A 16,948-nucleotide genomic window follows, 5' to 3' on the forward strand; every position below is an offset into this window, starting at 1 on the left:
AAAGGGTAATTTAGTCTTTGTATACTTTTTGACCTGAATAATAATTTTCAAATGTTTTGTGCTTTTCTACTCATTTTCAATATTATTTTGACCTTTCTAGTAATTACCTCTTTTTTGTAGGCCTTCGTTGGGGAAACAGAAATGCTGAATGGTCTGACTTTTGAGGCGGATCACGATCCAAAAGGTGACGGGGTCGGTTTCAATTAGGTGCTGTTTGTTTTTTTATTTATGTCTGAATCTGAATTTGCTGAATCTGAATTAGCTGAACTGAATTTGCTGAATCTGAATTTGCTGAATCTGAATTTGCTGAATCTCTTTACAAATTAGATGTTTGTTTTCCAAATCTGAATTGTTGGGTCTGAATTGAAATTTTGACATTTATACCCCTTTTTGACAATTCAGCCAAACAAGCCCTAATTTCAATTTGCGATTACCCAAAAAAAACCCTAAGTTTCTTATGCCCTCTTCCTCCATCTCTCGGCAGTCTTCTCTCTCACTTGTTTCTCTCTCTTTCTCTAACAGTAAGAAAACCCAAAAGAAAACCCTAAGTAGATCAACGAAGATAAACCCTCGCCGGATCCGGCGAGGGTTCCGTCGCTCTCTCTCAATCACTCTCTCTCTCTCTCTCTCAGCCGCTTCTCTCCTAGTAAATCTGCAAAGTAAACCCTTCGTTTCTCTCAGTCGCGCTCTCTGTCTCTCTCGAATAGCATATTGACGCAAGGGTTTAACTTCATATCCCTCTCTCTCTCTCTCTCTCTCTCTCTCTCTCTCTCTCTAACAGTAGATCTGCAAATTAGGGTTTCGTCTCTATCAGTTTCTCTCTTTAACAGTAGGTCGGTAAGTTAATGTTGTGGTGGTGGTGGTTTGCAATGGTGGTGGTGGTTTGTAATGGTGGTGGTGATTTGTAATGGTGGTGGTGGTGGTTCGTAGTGGTGGTGGTGATTTGTAGTGGTGGTGGTGATTTGTAGTGGTGGTTGGAGTTGTGGTTGTTGTGGTGGTGGTGGTGGTGGAGATGGAGATGGTGGTTCTGGTGGATTTTTTTAATTCATGAGGTTATTAATGTAAATTAACACAATTCAGATTTTGACCTTGGTTTCAGACTTGTTTTGAAGTTTGAAAAATGTGGGTTTTTTTTCAGCCAATTCAGACATCAAGTTAATTCAGCTAACATTTCAGATTTTCCTAAATAAGAAAAACAAACGTCTGAAATCTGAATTGACCCCAATTCAGATTTCAGATCTGAAAATAAATGAAAAACAAACAGCACCTTAGTCAAGCTGTGAAAGTGAGAAACAATCTGACTAAGTGGAGCCTGCCACTCACATTTGGGGTCGTAGTCGACTAAGAAAATCAGGTCACTTACTACGGTTTGTTCAGAGGGAATCCAGCTTTTGATTGCGATTAGGATTTGGGTGGAAAAAAGAAGTGAGTGATTTGTGTCTGAAAACTGAAAAGTCCGTTTTTAGTCTTTCCTCCGTCTTCACGACCACTACAATTCAACGAGCAGACACCTTACAAGCAACCCTCAAATTATATGTACAAATGACCGAAGACTCGTATTTGTGTACACAAATTTGCTTCTCCGCACCATAAGACATTCCAACAACTTACAGAGGAGGCTCCGTTGGATAAAGTTAGCTGAATGGCGGATGCTCCACAACATTTTATAGTTGTAGTATTGTATAAGTAATCAAATTATATCCAGTTTAGTGTTTTTTTTGTAAGTTGGCATAGGCACAAGGCATCCCCATGTGCTTACTTTGTGTAGTGTGTATAGTGCGTCAATGCGTTATATTCTTATTCAGTTTTCATCTCTCACACGATCCTAAACCATTTTCTCGACTATTGTTATCTACAAAATTTGATATCTAAGGTCGCCTGTAAACAATGGTAATTAAAACAGACATATTTGTTAATATATTGGGTCAAATATAACTGACCATATCTGTGTCAAGTCAAACTCTGGTCAATGTTTAGTCAACTCCAAAACCTCTTTCATTACTAGAGTCCTAGCCCTATTTATGGTCATGAAACACAAATACAGATGCTCCTCTAGCTCGTCCAACTGTTCCATGAAGCTCGACTCGTTCTTCCTCAACTGAGCCACCACTTCTCGACTCGGTTGGACCGATTCTACATCTTCTTTTCTTTCTAACCAAAACTTAACCATCTCTCGCACGTGTTCAATCTCATCGTTCAACCGTGTCACGTGCCGACCGATTGTCTCAAGGTCCTTGTTCAAAATGTAAGTCCCTCTAGCCGCGGCTTCAAGCTGAGCTGACATACAATCGAGACGTTTAGAAGAAGCAAGATTAGGCGTATTTGTGATAAAACCAGGCATTACCACCAACATTGCTAGAGCATGGCTCACAACAACTACAACAATAGTAGCCGTTATCGTCATAACACAAACGAAAACCCCACGTTTTAATCCCTTAACGAGCTTTACTTTAGCATGGACTCTTTGTCGGCGCAGCTCAAGTCGTTTAAGCAAGCCACCACAACTAACTTGTACGTCTTTAAACCGAGTCAATACCGAAGAACCAAATGAATTCAAACAGTTGGAGAATTCCGTTAGTCGGTTAAATATGGTCGGAAAATGGTTTTCCGATGAGGTTGGTAGAGACTCAAAAGTGGTTTTGAGGGGACGGTAAAGTGTACGAGTTTGATTTATGTCTTTAATTAAGAGAGCACAGAGTTGAGAGACATCGGCGGTTTGAGAGAAATAGTCGAGGAGGAGAGAGTGGTTTTCCGGGCGGTTTTGGGGTTGAGTTGAAGTAAGGAGTTGAGTTATAGTTAGTTGGTCGGGATCTAATAGATGTTCTACGAATAAACGGTAGGATGGGAGTCTTTCTGCGGTTGAGCATTCCATCAGCGGTATAACATTCGGGTTACTTAGTTCGAGAACACGTGTCCAGAATTCAGTATAAGATTCGGTACGAAAAGCATTGGCGTATTCTTCACGTACGTCTACGCTGGTTGATTGGTTCGGAATCTCACGTGCCGACCCTGCACAAATTAGCAAAATCCGTGACTAAGGCAGTGTTTGTTTTCTTTTCTCCCTGAGTCAAATTGAATTTGACATGGACTCAGAGAACTAGTTTTCTGATTCACATGTGTTAGATTGAGATGATTCAAAAATGTGTCTGACTCACATGAATTAAGTCAGATTCAAACAAAAAAAGAAAGAACCAAACAAACACCACATGAGAAAAACCACAGTGATGATGTAACTGATAAACATTATTAATGAATCCAAACGACAGATGAGTCAGATTAACACAATCATGAAAAGTAAAAAGACTAAAAACATCACCGTAGAAAAAACACAAAGAACTTATAGCTAATAAACATTTTTAAGAGATCAAGATGAGTCATACGCGTCAGTATTAAGCAAAGAAAACCCACATGAGAAAACCCACAAAGAAGTGGTAACATACAAATATTTTTAGGAGATGAAGAATGATAATTTACCTTTGTTTTTCCGGGATCTCCCAATGGGGAAAATAGTATATTTCATATTCAATGCCTCTTACAAGTTAAATAGCAATTCTACAACAAATAAAATAATAAAATTAATAAATAATTGGGAATTATAACATTTTAAAGTCATGGAAACAAAATATGAGAAAATTTGAAGAAACCTGCGAGAGAATTATATTTGGTTGGAATTTCTAAGGCAGAAGAAGAAATTAGAAAATGTGAATCCTTTATAAACCCAATCTAAATTGGATTTTTTTTCGAACTTGAAGTATAAGTGAACTCCTTGAATCATTCTTGTACACTTCCCCTTGCTTCTTCTTCTCATTGTCTTATTAGAAGTGTTTAAAACTTGAAGATTTGAAAATCATGCTTTTAATACTTTCAAGGAAAGATTTATGTTACTTATTCAAAATTTTCTTGTTCTCAAACAAATTTAAATTACTATGTAATATTAATTTAAATTATACTCAAACTGTTCTTATTCTCAAACCAATTTGTAATATTAATCACATGTTCACTTATCAATTATTGTTGATTTTAAAGTTAAATAGGAATTTTGTGATTCAAAACTTAGAATATAAGTTTTGTTAAGTATCATCTAATCTTTTTCTTTTTGTTGCTAGTTAAGTATCATCATTAATATATACTTGCACATGTTAGAAGAACTAAACTAAAAATGGATTGGCTATTTTTTTTCATTATTAATATATTTGTTTATATATATATATATGTATGTATCATATCCATGTGATTTTTTTTATATGTAATATTATCATTAATATATTTTCTACTTTCTTTACCCTCTTGGGCCATTTGTTTGGGGCCAAGTAACATTACTTCTTTAATTTTATTTTTTTATATGACTTGTGGAGACTTCAAATAATTTTTTAATAGATTTTTTTCCAGCATAATCTCTTTACGATAGCATCATTTATGAATGTGTACGAGGATCATTGAAGACGTCTACTAATAAACAATATATTGATAACTCAATTATATTTTTTTACATTGTGATGCTTCTTAAATTGATATATTTCGGGATTTTTCTTGGTTTATATTTTCAAACTAAGTTTCTTAAAATTTCTCTTTTGTTATTATGAGAAAATTACAAAATAAGGTCCCATGTTTGATATTTTATGCCAAAAATGTAAAGTAATTTTTGTACCTCAATTTAACTCTATAATTCATCCAACAGATGGAAGCATCTTAATTTATCTCAACATTTCTCTTCGATGCACGTATGAGATACACTTATATCATATATTTGTATTTAAAGAGTTTTTCTTTTTCTTTGTATTATTCCTATTGTCAACGGCTGGTTATCTAGTATCTATATTTAAATAAAATTCTTTTTGGTTAAGCCTTCGTAGAAACTTCACATAGGAATGGACCTAATTTAATGTATATTAGAATAATTATGCTAGCAAGGTTGGCACTACTTCCAACCCGACAACACAATCAATAAATATCGAGATGATTTTCATATTGCATTATTAATAAATACTTCTTTCTTCTCATCATTTAGATTCCTACTCCAGAACCCCAATAAAATATTTTTTTTTTAAGGGTATTGTTAATTTTTATTTTTGTTGTTGAATTATCTTTTTGTTGGTGGCCATGGGAACCCTAGGGTTTATCTATTACTAATTATCACAACATATATCATCATGTTTAAAGATAAAAAAGAACCAGGAAGAAAATCAAAACTCTACCTTGACCTTGATTTTTCCCACTTTTGGGATGCATGACCAGGGTTCTCCTTTACCTAGCTTTTTTTTTTTTTTTTTTTTTTTTGTTGAAATCTCCTTTACCTAGCTAATGTCATGATAGTTTTATAGCGAGACATTTGTACATCTATAACTTACCGAGGCCTTTCAAAAAAAAAAAAAAAAAAAAAACTTACTGAGGCTACTTTGGACCATAAATTGCTCTTTATTGAGACGGGAGGGTATAAGCCCTGTTTGGTAGACACATACATTTCTATAAATTTAAATTTTCTGAGATAAATTTAGGAGGTGTTTTTTCTCAACAAAAAAAAAAAAAAAAAATTAAATTCTGGATTTTTTTTAGTTGCACTCCCCCAATACTAAAAAATTTGTCCATCAAATCCTCTTATTCCACGTGTACCCACAAAAAGCTGATTGGTCAAAGCCAGTCCAAGTCAGTGTAAGCCATCCAAACCAAGCCAGTCCAAGCCACACCAAAAAGATGACACATTCATTCATGTCCAATTGTTATAAAAGAGAAGATATCACAATTCCCCTCAAATCAGTTACTACAACAACACTACTACTACTACTCAGAGTAAAGTTAGTAGAGAGAGAAAGTAAAGAGAGAGTAGAGGTCATCAAAGAAGTGTTGTTGTTCAATGGAGAGAGTATTATTGATGAGATTAATAAGTAAGAGAGGATCTCAAATTTGTAATTCATTTCTTCAACAACAAACCAAATATTATTCTTCAACAACTGAACGTTCATTTGTTCAAAAAATAAGAGATCTACCCATTGATCTTCCTGCTCTCACTGTCAAGAGAGATGCTTCTAAGGTACTAACTAGCTACTACTCATTTCTTTCTTACTCTCTTTTCCCTTTTTTTTCTTTCAACAATTTGGGCTTTGAAGATGAAGAATTTAAATTGCATCTCAATAGATTAGATCATGTGAGAGAGAGAAACTTGTGGGTTTAGAATAATCTGGTGGATTAGTTTTGTGATGATCTAAAAAATACTAGTCATCAGTTGAATAAACTTGTAAGTAGCAGTTTTGTGATGATTCTAACTTACCAGTTTCACACCAAACTGGACCTAATTTGCCTGATATTCCGAATCCGGTAGACTGGAAAAAAACAACCCAACCCAAATTAGTTATTTTTAACGAGGTTAAAAATTACTGAGTGAGATTAAATCAAACATTATGAGATTCACTTTAAGAAAATCAAACATTATGACATTAGTCAATTCAAGACCTCAATCTCATATTTTGAATGTGTTTATTATATTTTTCCTAATTAAAGTGGGCCAAAATAGTGAGTAGTACTAATTTTCTTATCAATATAATCCTCTAAAATTTAAAAGGGTGCAAAATTCAAGGGCAGATTGTATATAAATTTTATATGGTTAACAAGCAATTTCCTATCAAAGGGTCAGGTTCAGTGGATACAAGTGACAGTGATTGCTACAATTATTGGCCACACATGAAATAATATTATTATCATACACACCCACTCACAAGAGGACTTTGTATTGTTTTGTGGTGGACCATATCACTTACATAATATATGTGCACATGTATTTTCCAGCCTGAATGTACGCCCTAGCTCCGACTGAGCTCATGTCGTGATATGCATCTTAACCGTTCCATCATATCTACACTAATCTCGAAATTGAAGTAGGACTTTCGAATTGTTAAGGTGGACTTAAATCAATAAATCCTTACAATTTAAACCTAATCTAATTTCAAAATCATGATGTAAGTTGATTTTTTATCTTTGTAATACTAGAAGAGGTTATAAGTCAAAACCTACTTCAGACCTGAAAGAAATCATAGGTCTTCATTTTCGAGTCAACTCTCTTTCTATCTCGGTTGATGAATTTTTTCACTCTCGATGGACAGTTGATTTCTATTTAGATCTGGGTAGATAACAATTATGTGTTCGTTTTCTTTATAACGTTGTTTATGACTGCTAAATAGTCTTTATATTTTTGTACAGTTGATAGGAAAAACTCCACTTGTATATCTGAACAGAGTTACTGAAGGATGTGGAGCTTATATTGCTGTCAAGCAAGAGATGATGCAACCAACTTCCAGCATCAAAGACAGGTGCTCACTTTCATTTCATTTAAAAATTAGATCTTGTTCAGCCCATAGGCCCAAGTCCAATTCAGGTTTGTGAAATGTTTGGGCTTGGCCCAATTCTAAGCCCATCATTTTGCATAGTATAAGAAATTAGCATAGATATGATGAACGGTTATAGACTTGTAGGTTTTGTTTGGGGAGGCCTACTTATTGAACCTAGATTGTACAACTAATGCCTGCATCATTTGTACAACTTATAGTCTTAGCACACTTGAGCCTACCCAAACTAGACCTTATCCGAGCCTGGACTAGATCTCGACTAACGCCTGGGTTGGGCCTGATCACTACTACCCCTATGGATATCGTGTTTTACAGACATATATATTAGCGAAAGTTCGTACCCACACCATACTTACGTCTCAAACCACATACGACTAATAGACAGACATTTACGGCCTACACTGCACTCATAGAAATTTAACATTTAGTCTGAACATCTATTTCGTATATATGGTTTATCCTTCTCAACTGTCGTATCAGACCTGCGTGTGCTATGATCGAAGATGCAGAAAAGAAAGGGTTAATCTCTCCTGAGACGGTTAGTTCATTATTCTTCTTTACGATTCTGAAGTAGTATTAATTCGTCGTTGGACTAAAAAATATATTTGCTTAATTTGGTGAAACAGACAGTGTTAATTGAGCCAACATCAGGAAATATGGGAATAAGTATGGCATTCATGGCAGCTTTGAAAGGTTACAAGTGTATTCTAACCATGCCTTCTTACACAAGCTTAGAAAGAAGGGTGACGATGAGAGCGTTTGGAGCTGAATTAATCCTCACTGATCCTGCTAAAGGAATGGGTGGAACAGTTAGAAAAGCTGAGCATCTTTTCGATTCTACACCAAATGCTTACATGCTACAACAATTCAACAATCCTGCTAACACTGAGGTTAATTCCTCTTCATTACTCCCTTCCCCTTTAGAATCTTGATCCATTTCAAACCAATGAAGGTCTTATATTTTGGTTTTGTGAAAACAGATTCATTTTCAGACGACGGGTCCTGAGATATGGGATGATACACTTGGGAAAGTCGATATCTTTGTAATGGGAATAGGAAGTGGAGGAACTGTTACTGGTGTTGGGAAGTACCTCAAATCCAAGAATCCTGATGTGAAGGTGAATCTCATGTTATTTAACTACTAACTTGTTTATATATCGATAAGGTTGATACTGATCCGGCCACCCATTTTCTGTGTGGGTAGATATATGGTGTTGAACCTGCAGAGAGCAATGTACTCAATGGTGGAAAGCCAGGTAAATTGTCTGCTCCCATAGCTTAGTTTATCGATCAAATGCGAAAATTGTATTAAAATTCGGGGAATTTTTGGATTAGGTCCTCATGCTATAACTGGGAATGGAGTTGGATTCAAACCCGAAATATTGGATATGGATTTAATGGAAGCAGTTCTCGAGGCAAGTTCTTACTACAGATTTTGCTTTTCGTTTGAATGAGATAATAGATTTAAAAATAGTAGATTTCTTAGTTTCAGACGCGTGCTCATAACTTGAAGTCTATGTTTGTATATGTAGGTTACGAGCGAAGATGCTGTAAATATGGCCAGGAGATTGGCCGTAGAGGAGGGACTTATGGTATAACTAATTTCATCTTCAAACATAACTATATTTATATTATGACTATCGAATCATGTATCGATTTGTTTTTACAGGTAGGAATTTCTTCTGGAGCTAATACTGTTGCCGCATTGGAGCTTGCCAAAAGACCAGAGAACAAGGGCAAACTTATTGTGGTAAGAACAATTTCTTTCCTTTTTTTTATATCGACAAAAGATGAATATAAGGCCCATCGGGCCTATCTCTGGAAAACTGGCTTGCTATTTGCTACACTGGTACAAAGTACCCAGGCAATGTGGGAAAATGTTATAACTCGTGTCTCCCCTCCTTGCGAGTCTGGAGATAACAAAGCCGAGAGGGTGTTAAAAGCCCATCGGGCCTAGTTCATCTGAAAACCCGCGCAAATACGCGCGAGTTTAATGGGTTTGTCGTTCGTGTTGACTTAAAGATCCTATATTTAATTCTGCAAACATTTTTATATAAGTCCTGATATAATTTGGTATTGGTTTCAGACAATTCATGCGAGTTTCGGTGAAAGATATCTGTCATCTGTTCTATTCCAATCTTTGAGAGAAGAGGCTGAGAAGATGCAACCAGTTTCAGTCGATTAAAGCCGATTGTTACCCATTATTATGTGAATTTCGTGCAAATCTTCTGTCTGTCTGTCTGTTTGATTGTTTGTTTGTTGTTCAATTGAAAGACATTATAGATTTGTAGCTGCATAATGTTCAAGGGTTGGTTTTCAATCCTTTCTAATAAAATATGTCCTTTTTAATAACTATTTGATGATTTTTGCACCCACAACCTTGAAAGAATTGGAGTTGTGAATTGTTAATAATCATTTGTTGATATTTGAAGTCACAACCATTTGCCAGACCCTTTAGATAATAATCATGACAAACGTTTCCGATGAAATTTCTTGATGTTTCAGGAAAAAAAGATTGTATATACAAACGGGTGACTTCTTAGTATATAGAACCCTCTCACAGGAGAATAGAATTGTTCGGATGTTAGCAACTTGTGGATCTGTCTACAATTTGTTCATGTGAGAAGAATGTATGTATAGACATGTACCACTAAACTCCAAATCAGGTAGTTTTCAAACTCAACACGTTTTTGAAAGTTAACCCAAGTACCCAACCCTAGGCATGGGCCACATGCATTGAACACATATTGCGTGAACATTTTGCTTTATACTCCAAACTCATCCTAATTACAATAATGTTTCCGATCGATCACGACTCTTTATGTTTGGACTATTTGGGAACAAAAATTGTCTCCTTCTTAGTCTTTCTTAGCCATACTTAACTTGGATTGAACCACAAAACTAATGATTTTGATACATCTGTAAGATAATGAGGTAAAAGTGAATTTCTTATTTGTATTGTTTAAATACATACAAATTTATATGCTCACAAAATGAAAATTATGTACTTTTGCAGAGAAAAATAAGAATAAATTTTAGGTTAATTCCGTTTTGGCCCCTAATTTGTGACCAACCCATCGTTTTGGCCCCCATAAGTGTCCGGCAGTTCAATTTGTCCCCAAATGGCCAAATTTTTGGTGAAATTATCCTCGGAGGCCAAAAAAGAATTATTTCTAAGAAAACAGTTTAAAGGCATAAAAGCCACATCACCTCATTCTTTCTCCTCTACTCCACCTTATCTCTCTCGTCCATCACACCACCTCCATTAACTTAAAAACAAAAAAAAATTTCTTTCTCTCTCTCCTTCTTCCTTTCTCTCTTTCTCTTCTTCTTTTTCTTCTTCTTCTTCTACGTTGGAGGTTTACTATAACAGACCTTTGAAGGTCTGTTGAAGATCTGTTCAACAGACCTAAGATCCGATTCAACAGACCTTCAGACCTCCGGGGAAGGAAACCCCTTCGCCGGAGGTTTTAGAGAGAGAAAAAAGAGAGACAGAGAAAGGAGAGACAGAGAAAGGAGAGAGAGGAAAGAGAGATAAAGGAAGAAAAAGAGAGAGAAATGAAGGAGAAGAGAGAGAAAGAAAGAGGGAGAGAGAGAAAGAAAGTTTTTTTTTTAAGGTAATGGTGGCAGGCCGGAATTTTTACTCCGGCCGACAACCATTCGCGGGAGAAGAAGAAGGTGAGGTGGAGAGGAGGTGGTGTGATGGAGGAGAGATAAGGTGAAGTGGAGGAGAAAGAATGAGGTGTTATGGCTTTTATGCCTTTAGCTTGTTTTTTAGAAATAATTCATTTTTGACCCCCTAGGATATCTCGTCAAAATTTGGCCCTTTGAGGCCAAATCGAACTGCCGGACACTTATGGGGGCCAAAACGATGAGTTGGTCACAAATTGGGGGCAAATGGAATTATAATGTGGCACTGCTACATATTCAAACGAGGTTTTGGACGAACAACCCAAAATTGGGCCCAAAATAAGAGCCCAACTCAAAGTTGGCGAAAAATTGAAGGCAGGTTCAAAGCGTCAGAAGGGCACGGGAAAAATTAATAACGCCCTTATCTTTTTCGTAAATTACGGAAGTGCCATCGAAATTTTCCCGGGAAACGCGAAATTTTCTGACAAATAATTTGACGCACCACCCATCAAGCCTTGTACTCTTCACGAATGTACAGAATTGCCATACAAAAGTTACCAACTTGCCATTTTCGTTTTTTTTCCAGATTTATTTCTTATTTTCTCCCACACATATTTCTCTCTCCAATCTCAACAGATTTCTCCCTCTTCAAAATTACTTTTTTCAGTAATTCTCCTTTCCAGACTTTTCTTTACAAACTTGTCATTTGTTTCTCATTCAAATTTTAACAGATCTCTTTCTCTTTTCATTTTTTCTTTAGATTTTCTACTTTTTAAATTTAAATTCTCCTCATTTTTGGTAGTTTTTCAAGGAAAATTTATAGGACATTTTTCTTTGTACTGTACATTTTTTAGTTACTGGACACTTTTGTACTGGGAATTATCTTGTGTACCGGGAATTGTTTTATGTACTAGCCATTTGGTTATGCGCTAGACACTTTTGTATTAGGAATTTTCTTATGTATCGGGAACTGTTTTATGTACTGGCCATTTGGTTATGTACTAGACACTTTGTTCTGAGAATTTTCTTGTGTACCGGGAATTGTTTTATATACTAGCCATTTAGTTATGTACTAGACACTTTTGTACTGAGAATCTTTTGTGTATCGGGAACTGTTTTATGTATTGACCATTTGGTTATGTACGAGACACTTTTGTACTGGGAATTTTCTTGTGTACCGGGAATTGTTGTATGTACCAGACATTTGGTTATGTACTAAACACTTTTTGTAGAATTTTCTTGTGTACCGGGAATTGTTTTATGTACTGGCCATTTGGTTATATACTAGACACTTTTTGAAATGAAAGTATAGGAAAATTTGTTTCCAACTTTGAACCAATTTCTTTTATTTATTTATTTTGTTTCCAAATCTTTCCAGATTTATTTATATTTTTTTTTCTTTGTAACTTTGAATCAATTTTGAATTTTTCTCTTAAACTTTCCAGATTTATTTCCTTTTTCTTTTTTATTTTCATATTTCTCTCTCCAATCTCAACAGATTTCATTCTCTTTAAATTATTTTTCTGTTTTGGTAGATTTTTCAGAAGTTGATAATCTTTCAAAAAGATAGTTCGAACAATAATATAATCGATTTTGAAAGATTTGTAAAGAGAGAAGAAGAATAAATAAGAATATAAAACTTTTAAGAGAGAGAAAGAACTGAAAACTTTCATGTTTTTGAGATTGAAAGTGATGAAGAAGATAAAATCTGAAACAAAATAAGAATGACGAAGAAGATTTTTGGATGTATAAATAAGAAGGAAGATGGAATTGAAACAAAATATAATGGGCGGGATCTCAAAAATTTGGCCAAAATTTCAGAAAAAATGGCGTCATTTATGAAAATTTGAAAGAAATCTGAATGTTTTAGAGAGAGAAACAAATAACGTATGGAAATTTAATTGTTTTTCTGTCGTCGAGTCAGATTGTCAGAAAGATGGAAATGTCCCGTCCAAGGGCAAGAAGGGGAGGAAAAAAACCATGAAAGAGTGATGTGTCCCTGACATTTGGACTACAATCACAATTTTTAGATCCCTCGTTCATTTTTTGATAGTACATTTTTTTTTATAAATTCGACTTTCAGTCACATGATTACACTTGTGCAAATAAAAAATAAAAAACAAAAATAAAATAAAAGAGTGAAAGAAGTATTTTCCAACAGAAAGTCCCTAGGTTAAGCAAGGGATGTCCCACTTGAGTACCTATAAAACTAACAGAACTCCACCCCAAATTAACAGTCTATAAACAAACCAGAGAGAGATAGAAGAAAGAATTTCATCATCTTCATCAATCATCATAATTTGAGAAAAATGGAGAGAGTTTTTAGTAGATTAATTAAAACAAAACCTCATCAAATTGTCTCCTACCCATTTATTCAAAAGAACAATTTCTCTTCTGCAACTTCTTTTGCTCCTACAATTGAGGATCTTCATCCTCCATTTTCTGTCAAGAAAAATGCTTCTCAGGCAACTTCTCTTTCTTGTTCTACCCATTTCTTAATCTTCTTCCTTTTTTTTCTTCTTCTAATTATAAAATGTTAGATCCATTAAATATATGCTAGAGAACAAGAAAAGCTAGCCAGATCATATGCGGGTTGTTGTCATTTGTTGTGTAGTGGATCAGAATCGTCGAAATTGTGAATCACAACAATCTACCTGGATTTTCTTTCTATGATATCTCTGTTTGAATCATTTATGTAGTTTAATATATGATTATAAGTTAACTCTTCAATCATTTATAGCCAATGATTGTTTGATGTTTATATTTCAGATAATTGGAAGAACTCCAATTGTATATTTGAATAGAGTTACAGAAGGTTGTGGAGCTTATATTGCAGCCAAACAAGAAATGATGCAACCCACTTCTAGCATCAAAGACAGGTCTCTTCCCTCTATCTACTTCATGAATCATTTATGTAGATCTTTTTTTTGGCTAGTGGCTACCATAGTCATTATGGAGAGGCATTGATACATCAATACAATGTGTCGATGTGATAAGCACGCTAACTACCGAATAAATCTTAGATTTGCACTTCCATGAGATCGAACCTGAGACCTATGTATTGCGGAGTAAATGCACTACCAACTGGGCTACTAGTTGTTGGTCATTTATGTAGATCATGTTGATACAAGATCAACCCCAATACTGGGCGAACGCGAGCCCAAGTTGTGAGCGGATGGGCTTGGTCTAATGGGCCTAAACTTGACTGTTGGTTTAGGAGAAGAGACCTTTTCTTTCTATGATATCTCTGTTTGAAATGGTTTGAATTATTGTGACAGACCTGCATGTGCTATGATCGAAGATGCAGAAAAGAAAGGGTTAATCTCTCCTGAAAGGGTAAGTAGTTGTAGTACTATCAACACTATTGCACGTTGTCTTAGGGGTGACTCTAACCCTGGCGTTGAGAGGTGTCATTAGCATTTCTTAGATCGTACGAGCATTAGAATTTGTAAAGCAGATAAGCCCTGGACTACCCTTTCCTTGCAAGTCGGTTTTCAAGGAGAGTTAGGCCTAGTGAGCTCTAACAGTCACTATCCGAAAACTAGAAGTGAGTCACAGTTGTAGTAGTTATTCTAACTTTGTTGCATTGTTAAAACTTGAAACAGACAGTGTTGATTGAGCCAACATCAGGAAACATGGGAATAAGTATGGCATTCATGGCAGCTTTGAAAGGTTATAAGTGTATTCTAACCATGCCTTCCTACACAAGCTTAGAGAGAAGAGTGACAATGAAAGCATTTGGAGCTGAATTGATAGTCACTGATCCTACTAAAGGAATGGGTGGAACTGTTAAAAAAGCTTATGATCTTTTCGAATCGACACCAAATGCTTACATGTTACAACAATTCTCTAATCCTGCTAATACTCAGGTTAATTCCTCTTACTTATACACATACATATATAACCACGTATCGGGAGGCTAAATTGGACTATTAGGCACCGGGGAAAACGAAAATGGTGAACAATATTGAACAGAGCAGAGGCTGAAGGGCGGATCCATTGAGAGGCTAAATTGGACCACAACCAATGCTAGTGTGACGCCCCAAGTCTAAGCAGTTATGGATATTGCCCCTGCTTTAGTTACCTCAGGTCCAAGCCCACATGTACGGGGTTTTGTTCTTGGCGAAGACTCCACGAACCAACCCAATAGGCCTCGACACTCTCGCGAGCGATGTGGGACTATCACAACTTGCCTACTCTTAATTCCCTTTTAAGTGGCCTTAATAGGTTCAAATATCATCGTCTGATCCCTAGACTAAATAGTCCGCCGGATTAACCCATCCATTAGATTAGGGTATATGAATCACCAACCTCTATGTGAGTTCCGGATTGTACCCTTGGAGCTGAGTTGTATTAACTTGTTATGTTGTTTAAACAAGAAGAAACTTCTCTTACATTAGATTGTTATAAGAAAAACAGGCACATTTTGATACTACTGGTCCTGAGATATGGGAAGATACTCTCGGAAAAGTTGACATCTTTGTAATGGGAATTGGAAGTGGAGGAACCGTAACTGGTGTCGGACAGTATCTCAAATCCAAGAATCCTAATGTGAAGGTAATATTTAATTTTGATTTTTCACTTGTGAACATATCAACATTAAATTTATCGGTCGGTCATGACTCATGACGCTCATCTTTTCTTCTATAGATATATGGTGTTGAGCCCGCTGAGAGCAATGTCTTGAATGGTGGTAAACCAGGTACACATAACCATCTAAGTTTCCATTCGGTTTACGTTATATGTATTTTATAGTTTACCAAATCATCAAAAATGATTGTTTGAATAGGGCCTCATGGTATAACGGGGAATGGAGTCGGTTTTAAGCCTGATATATTAGACATGGATTTAATGGAAGAAGTCCTTGAGGCAAGTACTACTCATTCGTTTTCTGTTTTGACACCCATTGAATCAAAACCTTTCTCACTTTTACTCAATATTTTTGTTTATGTAGATCACGACTGATGATTCTGTGAAAATGGCTAGAGAATTGGCTTTAAAGGAAGGACTAATGGTATATTATCGATCTCCTCGAAAACCTTCAATTGAACAAAATGAAGCAAAATAGGATGTCAAAATTTTGTTTGGATATTTAGCCGAGCCTCCATATTTGATATAATGAGGTACCTATCGTTGTTGAATCTTTTATTCTCATCTTTTATAGGTAGGAATTTCTTCCGGAGCTAATACAGTTGGAGCACTAATGCTAGCTAAAAGGCCCGAAAACAAAGGCAAACTAATAGTGGTACGAACTCTTTCTTTCTTCTCATTTATGATATTCAATATTCTACACTAAGGCTTAGGTGGTCTTTTTTTCTTCTTGGATGAATCTGATCCGTCTGAATCTGAATCGTCTAACTCGAAGAAAACCAACCTGAGTTAACCATTCAGACGAGTCAAACATAAATATACATAGTTTGAAATCTAACTTGAATTAATTCAGACCTCAAGTCATTTTCAGATCTGACTAGAGGAAAACCAAACTACCACAAATAATTAAAAAAGAACTCCAATCAATGTATTCGTACGTGTAAAAAATCTAAGATTTATGGTATTGGTTTCAGACAATTCATCCAAGCTTTGGCGAAAGATATCTGTCGACGGTTTTGTTCCAATCTTTGAGAGAAGAGGCTGAGAAGATGCAACCAGTTTCAGTCGATTAAAGTCGACTGATTCAGTCCATGAAGTGATACTTAGAAGTACTTAATAAAGCTCTACTTAAGATCTTCCCTTGACAATGCTTATGCTTCAAGTTTCCTTGTTAGTTAAGACTATGCTTTATATATTTTTATTTATTTTTAGGTTTTATTTACGCATTTAGTCTAACTTTTCTCAATAATCGACTAATCAAGGTATTATTTTTAGGTACCTCAACAAAAAAAAAAAAAGGTATTATTTTTTAGGTTTTATTTATGCATTTAGTCTAACTTTTTAGGTTATCATGGCAACAAGGTTTTACTATTACTATGTCACAAATTTGA

At 35.4% G+C, this 16,948-nt stretch overlaps 3 protein-coding genes across 3 annotated transcripts; 2 read left to right on the plus strand and 1 right to left on the minus strand.

Moving 5' to 3' along the window:
• Positions 1 to 1,888: 1,888 nt before the first annotated feature.
• Positions 1,889 to 3,714, minus strand: LOC147535394 (transmembrane protein, putative (DUF677)). The gene is made up of 3 exons (XM_086645656.1): positions 3,645 to 3,714; positions 3,475 to 3,552; positions 1,889 to 3,009 (listed from the first exon to the last, which is right to left on the minus strand). Exons 2-3 carry the CDS (start codon positions 3,518 to 3,520, stop codon positions 1,967 to 1,969), a joined length of 1,089 nt encoding a protein of 362 aa, XP_086501782.1. The 5' UTR covers positions 3,521 to 3,552; positions 3,645 to 3,714; the 3' UTR covers positions 1,889 to 1,966.
• Positions 3,715 to 5,253: 1,539 nt separating this feature from the next.
• Positions 5,254 to 9,692, plus strand: LOC147535395 (bifunctional L-3-cyanoalanine synthase/cysteine synthase 1, mitochondrial-like). Its single transcript, XM_086645655.1, has 10 exons — positions 5,254 to 6,028; positions 7,192 to 7,301; positions 7,818 to 7,875; positions 7,964 to 8,227; positions 8,318 to 8,455; positions 8,542 to 8,593; positions 8,673 to 8,752; positions 8,870 to 8,929; positions 9,007 to 9,087; positions 9,424 to 9,692. The coding sequence occupies exons 1-10, from the start codon at positions 5,852 to 5,854 to the stop codon at positions 9,520 to 9,522; spliced, it is 1,119 nt and encodes a 372-aa protein (XP_086501781.1). The 5' UTR covers positions 5,254 to 5,851; the 3' UTR covers positions 9,523 to 9,692.
• Positions 9,693 to 13,127: 3,435 nt separating this feature from the next.
• Positions 13,128 to 16,779, plus strand: LOC147535396 (bifunctional L-3-cyanoalanine synthase/cysteine synthase 1, mitochondrial-like). The gene is made up of 10 exons (XM_086645658.1): positions 13,128 to 13,432; positions 13,737 to 13,846; positions 14,246 to 14,303; positions 14,573 to 14,836; positions 15,387 to 15,524; positions 15,618 to 15,669; positions 15,757 to 15,836; positions 15,922 to 15,981; positions 16,132 to 16,212; positions 16,532 to 16,779. Exons 1-10 carry the CDS (start codon positions 13,277 to 13,279, stop codon positions 16,628 to 16,630), a joined length of 1,098 nt encoding a protein of 365 aa, XP_086501784.1. The 5' UTR covers positions 13,128 to 13,276; the 3' UTR covers positions 16,631 to 16,779.
• Positions 16,780 to 16,948: the final 169 nt, after the last annotated feature.

The sequence above is a fragment of the Eschscholzia californica genome, unplaced genomic scaffold (genome assembly GCF_041429995.1).
Source record: "Eschscholzia californica isolate CP2 unplaced genomic scaffold, dmEscCali1.0.p SCAF_6, whole genome shotgun sequence".
In the NCBI taxonomy this organism is placed as follows: domain Eukaryota; kingdom Viridiplantae; phylum Streptophyta; class Magnoliopsida; order Ranunculales; family Papaveraceae; genus Eschscholzia; species Eschscholzia californica.

Bases quoted from the DNA above. Each gene is read 5' to 3' on its own strand.
- LOC147535394 (XM_086645656.1), bottom strand. From the start codon at position 3,520: ATGAAATATACTATTTTCCCCATTGGGAGATCCCGGAAAAACAAAG. The intron at 3,010-3,474 runs GTAAATTATCAT...TAATTTGTGCAG, and splicing joins GAGATCCCGGAAAAACAAAG to GGTCGGCACGTGAGATTCCG.
- LOC147535396 (XM_086645658.1), top strand. From the start codon at position 13,277: ATGGAGAGAGTTTTTAGTAGATTAATTAAAACAAAACCTCATCAAATT. The intron at 14,837-15,386 runs GTTAATTCCTCT...TAAGAAAAACAG, and splicing joins CTAATCCTGCTAATACTCAG to GCACATTTTGATACTACTGG. The intron at 15,525-15,617 runs GTAATATTTAAT...TTTCTTCTATAG, and splicing joins CCAAGAATCCTAATGTGAAG to ATATATGGTGTTGAGCCCGC.
- LOC147535395 (XM_086645655.1), top strand. From the start codon at position 5,852: ATGGAGAGAGTATTATTGATGAGATTAATAAGTAAGAGAGGATCTCAA. The intron at 8,228-8,317 runs GTTAATTCCTCT...TTGTGAAAACAG, and splicing joins ACAATCCTGCTAACACTGAG to ATTCATTTTCAGACGACGGG. The intron at 9,088-9,423 runs GTAAGAACAATT...TATTGGTTTCAG, and splicing joins ACAAGGGCAAACTTATTGTG to ACAATTCATGCGAGTTTCGG.